General features: G+C 32.9%; 1 protein-coding gene across 1 annotated transcript; it reads right to left on the reverse strand.

The window, feature by feature from the left end:
• Positions 1-371: 371 nt before the first annotated feature.
• Positions 372-1527, reverse strand: LOC124940478 (protein ABSCISIC ACID-INSENSITIVE 5-like). Its single transcript, XM_047481002.1, has 2 exons — positions 545-1527; positions 372-471 (listed from the first exon to the last, which is right to left on the reverse strand). The coding sequence occupies exons 1-2, from the start codon at positions 1511-1513 to the stop codon at positions 373-375; spliced, it is 1068 nt and encodes a 355-aa protein (XP_047336958.1). The 5' UTR covers positions 1514-1527; the 3' UTR covers position 372.
• Between the last annotated feature and the right edge of the window lie 8669 nt (positions 1528-10196).

Consider the following 10196-nt stretch of genomic DNA (forward strand, 5'->3'; position numbering starts at 1 on the left):
AGGGGTGTTCCCTATTTTAGTAATTTATCTTGCCTCATCTTATTCCCCCATCACGATAAAACTCAAGTTTTTGCACTCGTTACGTTTACACTGGACCGCTCATACTCCTTTGCATTGTTCGCAACTTCTCAACCGCATTCATCGCCTTGTTTTGCGCCGCCATCGCTTTCCTCTCCTCGTACTGCGAAAAATCAGAAAAAAACATTTATAGGTATGACACAACAACAACAACAAAATGTAATGGTGCCATATATAATTAAGTATTCTACTTGATGTTTTCTTTTCCTCTCAAGCTCAGCCTGCCAATAGAATTAATTACATAAATAAGATAACTTTAATGTGAATTATGTCAAACTTGAATTAAAGGGTCATCTAAATTACCATATTCTTCAGACCTACTAAGGCTTGTTTGAGTTGAGTATTCTCTTCTTTTAAAATGTTTAACTCTGCCTCTAGCTCCACAGTGTATGCCTGTCAACAACATTTAATTAATACACTTTATTTCTAGCTAGCTTATAAAAGTACATTAGATTTTGTAAAAGACCTGTTTTCTAGCTCTTGACCTAGCTGCGGACTCTCTGTTCTTGATCATCCGCCGTTGCCGCCTCTCCACCACCCTCTCCCCCGGCCTATCCATGTTCCTTTTCTGTCCTCCTCTTAGTACCCCAATCTCCATACCATACTGGTTAGACTCGTTTCCATACATCCCATCGGACGAAACTGGGCTTACGGGTACGGGTACAGGTGACACAATCCCCAATCCACTTGTATTGTAAACCGGTGCAGTGACTACCGCCGGGTAACCTCCGACGCCACCATTCTTCCCGTTTCCACGTTGCAAGTTTTCATAAGTTGGGATATTCGCGATCCCAACTATAGTACTTGCCGTGGGCTTACTCACGTAGGTTGGGGTTGGGCATGTACCCATTACAGAACTACTGTTATTGTTCTGATACCAGTTTAATAATGGGTCTTGAATCAGTTGAGACGATGGTTGATATTGTTCACGAACTACCCCTGCTTTAATTAAGAAACCCTCTAACGTCATCTCCCCAAACGTGAGTTGTTTTTCGGCAGAAGATGAATTTTTGATATGACTATCACCTTGGTGTGTTTTCTGAATCTCCGACCAGACTTCTTCTACGGTCTTCCGGCAAAGTGGTGTTGGGATGGTGATTGTACCTTGTTTTGGAACAGAGGGTTTGTCCGACGACGAAGAACCATCTCCGATCATGACTTGTGGGTGGAGGCCGCCGCCACCGCCGGCGGCTGGAGCGGGGTGTGATTGGGCTTGTTCTTCTGCAGACCATATGCTGTTGATGAATTCATCCATGTTCATTGATCCAAAATTCTTGCCGCTCTCGCATACAGCTTGCTGAAATTCGTCAATTGTGAGAGAGTAAACTGATGATTGTCGGCCCAACGGAGAAGGAATCACGTGACGAGAGATGTTCTTCGTCAATGTGGGCTCCATTCCTATTTCTGTAACTACGTCATCAAGATCATTATCCATAGCCACCCTTAATTCTATACAAAATAAGGAAATATAAAATTAATAAACTTTATAGATCTGCCATGGTCACCGGCACCGCTTCGACCAAATTCTCCGGCCGGTAACAATCTTAATTAAGAACATGTGTTGATTGGAGTGAAAAGGAGCAAATTAGAAAGACTTTGTTTTGATTGAGAAGAATACTTGAACAATCATTTATAAAAAACTGACCTTTTTACTACTTCTTTCAGTCTTCAAATGGCTGTGAATGAAAGATCAGCTAGAGAGAGAGAGGGGGAAAGAAAGATAGAGATGATGATGGAGAAGTGAGAGAGTGGTACCATGTATATAAGCTTGTTTCAGATTTAGAATCGGTCGGTGGTAAACGGGAAACACTTATGTTTTAAGTTTGTTTGGTTTAACTTTTTAAAAATTTATTTTATCCTCTTTTTCCTCCATCACATTACTAATTAATTAATCAAAATACCTAAATGTTTTAAAAAATATTTTATCATTATAATTTAATCATCATCAAAATCATCATTAATTAACATTTTTCAAATAAACTAAAATTTATTTAAATAAACTTAACCAAACAAGTTCTAAAGGAAGATAAATATGAAATATCTCCTATATAGAGCTTGTTTTTTATATTGGTTAGTTAAATATTTTTAGTGGGTTTTTATTACCATTTTTATTAATAAAAAGAAAAAGGTATTTGGGTTTTTTTAATTCATTAAATTATTTTAATATTTTTTGAATTTTTTGGTTTATTAAAAATAGAGTAAATTATTTTGATAAATAAATTAAGTAATTTAATGATTAAAAATATATATTTTAAAAATATATACATCAAACGAGTTCTTAGTTTTAATTGTATTTTAGATATATAAAAATATTTTATTTTAATTCGAAAATGTATTTTTATTTTTGTAAGAAAACAACAAAAGAAGATAAAGGTTGGGTGGGTCCCTGATGAGCAAATTTGGAAGTCTGCGCCGTGAACAAAAAAAAATCCCAACAACATAGTATATATCAACGCGTGTCCCACAGGTGTCAACCTCAGAATTGATTCTAAGGACATATAAGCTCACAACATGAGTACAGCTTCTTCTTCTTTTTCTTTTTTTTTTATAATTATTGAAAAATATAATAATGATAATAAAATTATTATAAATTTGTTAAAGGATATAAATAATATTGAATTTGAAATGAACTGGATAATTTACAATAAAAATATAATAAGTAACATCTCCTTTATTGAATATGTAATCAATTGGCTAAACTTGTATTTTTTTATATATATTTAAAAGTTATTACGAACTCTTGTATAGTCTAAGGATGAGATGATTTTCCAAATTTTAAGTTTTGTTTTTATTTTTCCAGCTTCTACATTCCTTTAAATAAATAAAAATTATTATGTTTGTGTTATTTTCTTATAGGTAGTTAGATTTTTTGAATTGATATAGGAATTGGTTATTATATTTAGCCTAATTAATAAGAGATAAATAAATAATTTCTCTTATTTATTTAATACTTTATCATCTCCTTCAAGCGAAAAGGTGAGGCACAAACCGCGAGCTTGCTACGTAAAAGAGCAAATCGATGAGAAAAAAGACCTTTGGTGAAGATATCAGCCACTTGATCTTCAGTAGGAATATACTGGATGAGTAGTTGTTTACGAGCAACTTTTTCCCGAACAAAGTGAAAAATCGATTTTAATATGTTTTGTGCGAGCATGAAATACCGGGTTTGCTGATAAGAATGTGACACTAATATTATCACACCATAGAATCGGGGAAGAAGAAAGTGAAACTCGAAGTTCACTAAGTAGAGATTGAATCCAACAAAGATCAGCAGTTGTATATGCAAGAGCACGGTATTCAGATTCAGTACTAGAGCGAGCAACTACTTGTTGTTTCTTAGAATTCCAAGAAACGAGGTTGTCACCTAAAAAAATACAAAATCCAGTTGTTGAACGACGATCATCGGGACATCCTACCCAGTCAGCATCAGAGTAGGCAGCAAGAGTGAATTGTGAATTTGGATGAAGAAAGATCCCATGACGAGGAGTATTACGAAGATATCGAAGAATACGTTTAACCGCTCCCCAATGAGAAGATGTGGGAGTTTGCATGAATTGACAAGCTCGATTGACAGCAAAGGCTAACTCAGGACGAGTTAGTGTAAGATATTATAAAGCCCCTACTATACTACGATAGAGAAACGGATCAGATAAAGGATCACCATCATGTTTAGAAAGGGATGAGCCAGCAGAGACGGGAGTGTGTAATGGCTTTTCTTGAATCATATCAGCCCAAGTGAGAATATCGTCAATATACTTGGATTGAGAAAGAAATAAGCCATCTTTGGTACGAGTGGCTTCCATTCCAAGAAAGTAATGTAATTGACCTAAATCTTTGATAGAGAATAATTTATTTAATTGAAATATAATTTTTGTTAGAAACGATTTAGAGTTTCCTGTGAGAATAATATCGTCCACATATACTAAAAAGTATGTTGTTATTTGAGGTGCATGATACGTGAAGAGAGTCGTGTCAGATTTTGATTCTATGAAATCAAGAGATAGTAGAGCAGTCCAGAGAGTAGCATACCAGGCACGAGGAGACTGTTTAAGACCGTATATTGTTTTATGAAGTTTGCATATATGATTAAGAAAATCTGGATGGACAAAACCGGGTGGTTGTGCCATGTAAACTTCTTCTTGTAGAGACCCATGAAGAAATGCATTACTAATATCAAGTTGATGAATGAACCATTGATAAGATATTGCCAAAGAAAGAACAACACGAATAGTAGTGGGTTTTGCCACAGGACTGAATGTCTCTTCATAATCAATACATTGTTGTTGATGGAATCCTTTAGCCACGAGACGTGCTTTATGTCGATCAATAGATCCGTCAACTTTATGCTTGAGTTTGAAAATCCATTTACATCCAACAATATTATAAGATTGTGTACGAGGAATAAGAGACAATGTTTTATTCTGAATAAGAGCATTATATTCATTTGTCATTGCAAGACGCCATTGCAGATCCTTATTAGCTTTGGTAAAATATGTAGGTATAGTAGCGGAAGAAGTAGCAATGAGAGCTGATGAAGACATAGATCGTGCTTTATTGCGTGTGATCATCTGATGAGTAGAAGATGTAGGTGCATTAACTGTTGTGATAACTGGTTGTGTTGAAGGAACAGTAATAGTAGTAGAAGAAGATGTTATAGTGTTTGGTGATGTTGTTGAGGTCGAAGAGGGTGATGATGAAGACGGTGAAGTGCTATGAGATAATAGAGGTGGTATTGATAAATTAAGTATAGTTGTTGGAAGAGATGTCTCATTATCTTCTTGTGGTTTAGACAAGCGCACAAGGTCCTTACTTTTGAAAGGAAAAGTGAGTTCGTCAAAAGTGACATGTCGAGAGATAAATATTCGTCCAGACGGAATGTGAAGACACTTATAACCTTTATGAGATGAGCTGTAACCAAGGAAACTACATTCAGTAGTATGAAAATCGAGTTTGTGTTGATTGTACGGCCGTGTGAGTGGATAACAAGAACACCCAAATGTCTTCAAAAAACCATAATCAGGAGAAGAGTTAAATATAGTCTCGAATGGTGAACGTTGATGTAATGTCGGAGTAGGAAGACGATTGATAAGATATGTGGCTGTTTCAAAAGCTTCACTCCAATAATGTAGTGGCATAGATGCATGAGTCAATAAAGTGAGACCAGTTTCCGTAATATGACGAATTTTTCGTTCAGCAATGCCATTTTGCTCACTAGTATGTGGGCAAGATAAACGATGTAAAATACCATGATTATCTGTTAATGATTTGAAATTTCTATATTCTCCTCTCCAGTCAGTTTGCAATATTTTGATTTTACAACTAAATAAATTTTCAACAAGTCGAAGAAAGTTGATAAACGTATTCAAAACATCCGACTTTTTCTTTAACGGATATATCCACGTGAATTTGCTAAAATCATCCACAAAATGTACGAAATAACGACAACCATTAGATGAAAATTCAGGAGCAGGTCCCCAAACATCTGAATGAATTAGGTCTAAAGGAGCCATAGATGTAGATTTTGAAGCTGAAAAAAGTAGTTTATGTGCTTTCCCATATTGACATGATCCACAAAAAGAAATAGTATTATTACCTGAAACTGGTAATTTAAAGTGTGATATAACTAAAGATGTAATAGCGCTAGAAGGATGTCCAAGTCGTGAATGCCAAATTTGAGCCGGAGATCTAATACCAATAAATGCTTGTTTATTAGAACATGTTGAAAACGAACTTTCAGTAGGTTCAACGCAATAAAGTCCGTCCTTGAGTAATCCCTTAAGAAGAACTATCTTCGTATCTCGGTCTTTAATAAGACAAATATTTTGGTGGAATTCAAAAAATACGTTATTATCTGATGAAAATCTCGCGACACTCATCAGATTTTTAGTAATATTCGGAACGTGTAAGATATTACGTAAGTAGAAAGATTTTTGTTGATTTAAAATTTTAGTCGTACCGATATTATAAATATTCAGAGGCATACCGTTTCCGACTTTGATAGTTTGAGTACCTGTATAAGAAGCATGTACATGTAGATTATTAAGATCGGAAGTAATATGGTCGGTAGCACCTGAATCTGGACACCAAGTGGGATCTACAATAGTAGACGATGTAACTAACATTGTCGTAGGATTTGTAGAAGGATTAAAACGAGGGCACTCGAGAGCACTATGTCCTTGTACATTACATATTTGACAAGATGGATTATAAAAAAAACTTTCGGAGCGATGACCAATTTTATGACAAAAATTACATTGCGGACGATTATTGTCTCGGTTCTGTCTTTGGTTCTTTCCGCCTCCATGCCTATAAATATAAGCAACATTCGCCGAAACGTTTGAGCGCGAAATATTTTCATAATGGAATTTTCTTTTCTTGAATATGAGTCGTTGCTCATAATTTAGAAAGATGTTTGTCATCTCATTAAACAATAGATCTTGTCCGGAAGTTAGAGCACATATCATCGGCTCGAACTCGTCTCCAAGCCCGTTGAGTAGAGTTAGTTGCAGATCTTGATCAGAAACATATTGTCCGGCAGCGATAAGTGCATCCGATAGGTTTTTGATGTGTTGAATGAAGTTAAGAAGAGAATCACTACCTTTGTGTGCATTTAGGAGTTGACTCCGTAACTCAAATAGTCGGCTCTTTGATTGAGAAACATAGATTTTCTCTAAGGTTTTCCAAAGTTCTTGTGTCGAAGATGATTTTGAGACTTGTTGACGAATCTCGTCGGTCAATATTGAAAAGAGCCATGCAAGTACCCTTTGATCTTGGATACGCCATTGTTTAAACTTTGGATTCTTGATTTGAATTGTATTATTTTGACCATCTGTTTCTTGAAAAAATTTGGGAGGAGTTTCAAGATTTCCTTCTACTATATCCATAAAATCATAACCTATCATGATTGGAGTAACTTGTGATTTCCAATAGATATAATTATATTTATCAAGCTTTACGCTTCTAGATATTATTGGTAGAACTGAGGAGTGATATTGTTCTTCCATTGAAATCGTTTTCGGGAGTTTTCCCTTATACGCTCTGATACCAAGTTAGATTTCTTGAATTGATAACCAAGTTAGATTTCTTGAATTGATAAAATAAACAAGAACTATTTGATTGAGTTCTTGAAGAGAAAGATTGAATTTATAATAGTAATAGAGAAATAACTAAATTGAGAAAATATAGGAATTGGTTATTATATTTAGCCTAATTAATAGGAGATAAATAAATAATTTCTCTTATTTATTTAATAATTTATCATAGGTTGTTGGGTTGTATTTTATTAGATAATTTATTTAAATAATGTTGATTGTGGTAACTGGAAAACCGATAACACACAACTGAACCGATAGTTTACCGATTTCATTTTATCAATTGATTAGTTAATCGGTTTTAACGGTTCCGGTTAACCGGTTAAACGATTCGATTTCGGTTAAACTGTTTTTTAGCGGTTTAACCGGTAAACCGGTAATAATTTAATCACATATTATATTAGTTATTTTTGTAAATATTAGATATATTATAAATAATATTTAATAATATATATATATATTACTTTTTTTTTAAATTATAATTTGTATAGAATTATTTTTAAAAAAATCTAATTTATATCACTATTAGTTTAAAAATGGATACATTTAAAATATATTATATTGTTAGAATAATATAATATATTATAAAATATTTTTAAATTTATTGATATTATAATATATTATATTTTAACAATAATATATCATAATATAGAAAAAAATGGAGAATAGTATAAAATTAGGACACAAATAATAATTTTGAAAAAAAAATATTTAATAAGTTTAATAATTAATTTTAAAAAATTGAATTATCAGTTCACGGTTAAATCCGTTAACCGATCGGTACGGACCGGAACCAATGATTTCAAAACTGATAAAACCAATACTAATATTGGTCGGTTAACTGGTTTGTAATATAAAAGATAAAATTGGACTTAACCAGAACCGTTTAACCGGTTAACCGACTGGTTGAACATCTCTAGTGGTAATTTAAAAAATAATAATAAAAGACTTAAAAAATATTAATATATAATAATAAAATAATTTATTTTTTAAAATAAAAGATATTTTAATTAATAAAATGATGGAATGATGTGATATTTAATTATAATTAGATTTAAAAAAAACTAAATTGAATCATGCTCTATGTATTTTGTATTAATATGAATATAATGCATTTGTTTTAAAAATAAAACTAAATTTAAAAATAAAATTAAAAAAAAGTGTTAAAAAGACCTAATATTTAACTATATATATTATAATTTGATAATAATAAAGAACTTGGGATAAAGACAACTTCACGAGTAAATTTATTGTGAAGAAGTGTTTTCTTCTTTTTCTAAGTCTCATTTGTTCTAAGTATTTGTATTAATATGAATATAATGCACGTGTTCTAAAATAACAAAACAAAAAAAAGTGTTAAAAAGACCTCATGTTTAACTTAGATATATATTATAATTTGGTAATAATAGAGAAAGGATGGATTGGGAATCTACCCAATTGAGCGTGCTCCCCTATGTTCCCTCTTACAATGAGAGGGGAAATATATTAAATAAAAGAAAATTCTCTTTTATTTCTATATTGTCTCTCCTCTTGTGAGAGGGAAACAGGGGAAGCACGCTCAATTGAGAGCAAATGATCTACCCTCGATAAAGACAACTTCACAAAAATAAAAGTTTATTGTTATGAACAAGTTTCATATGTAGGGAAGTACTTTAATAACCCTACATATGTTTAAAGAGTTGACAGTTTAGACAGTAGAAATGAAAAAATCGATTATAGAACTTGTAATTTGATAAAAGAGATTAGAACTGAAATGACTAGAGATATAATAGGAATTAACCTGAAAAGTTTAAAAAATTGATCAATAGTCTTTTCTATTAGTGTTTAGTTGGTATTTAAGTCACTTATACCCAAATCAGTTATCTTTTAAGTTGTGAAATCTAACTGATTCTACTAATTATGTCATTAGCACTATTGTTATCTCTACTAATTATGTTATTAGCACTATTGTTATCTTAATCAGCTACTACTATTAACGGTAATACACAACATATTCAAATAAAAAACCACATGTAACAGTTTATTCAAAAAGAAATTATAGAACAATATGACTTCGTTAATAATTTGCCGACTTATTGAGGGTTAGAAAATCTAACCCTAAAATGCTCTCATATCATTAGTCTCTCCATCAACACTTGTTCGCCCATGAACAAGTTGATTGAAAGAATTTACGCTTTTCTCGCCCACAAACAAGTTGATTGAAAGAATTTGTGTCTTTCACTGTTAACACAAACTCCGGGTACTTTGTCATCAACCATGATTCATCTTCCCAACTAACATCAATCATCATCTGAATCATTAGACCATCTGATCAAAAATTGTCCAATACTAATTTCATCCTTCCAAACAACTCTCTCATCTTGAATTGTCACTAATTCTACAATGATGTCCTCTTGTAGGATAGGAATTTCTTGAGTTGAGACACATGAATGACATTGTGCATTTATGCTCTAGACGGAATATCAATCTTGTAACCATCTTTCTCACTCGTTCACTATTGGAAAGGGTCCATAGAACTTAGGACTAAGTTTATGCATATTTCCTCATATCGAAGACTGTCTGTAACGTTGTAATTTGACAAACATCCAATCCCCCACTTGGTAAACATAGTTTACCATTTTCTTGTTTGATTGTTGCTCCATCTAGTGTTGTGCATGTTGCAAATGAAACTTCAAAAGTTTCAGTGCCTCTTCCCTTGTCGTCAAACTGCGGTCAACTGCCTCGATCCTTGCCTTGCTAAGTATGGATGATGAACTAGTGGAGGTTGACCATACACAATTTCATATGGTAAAGATAAAGTTGTCAACTGGAAGTTGGTATTATACCACCATTTAGCTAAAGGAAGCCACTTCATCCATGAATTAGGCTTTTGACTTATAATACATTGTAAATAAGTTTCTAGGCTTTGATTAACCACTATGTCTTCCCATTCATTTGTGAATTATACGTCAAAGACATTGTTTATTCAATACCCTACAATTTGCGCAATTCTTTCCAAAAATTACTCACAAAGTTCTTGTCCCTATC

Source organism: Impatiens glandulifera, chromosome 5 (genome assembly GCF_907164915.1).
Source record: "Impatiens glandulifera chromosome 5, dImpGla2.1, whole genome shotgun sequence".
Lineage (NCBI taxonomy): Eukaryota > Viridiplantae > Streptophyta > Magnoliopsida > Ericales > Balsaminaceae > Impatiens > Impatiens glandulifera.

Excerpts from the sequence above, each read along its gene's own strand:
- LOC124940478 (XM_047481002.1), bottom strand. The coding sequence starts at position 1,513 with ATGGATAATGATCTTGATGACGTAGTTACAGAAATAGGAATGGAGCCC. Across the intron at positions 472-544 it reads GGTCAAGAGCTAGAAAACAG|GCATACACTGTGGAGCTAGA; the intron begins GTCTTTTACAAA and ends TGTTGTTGACAG.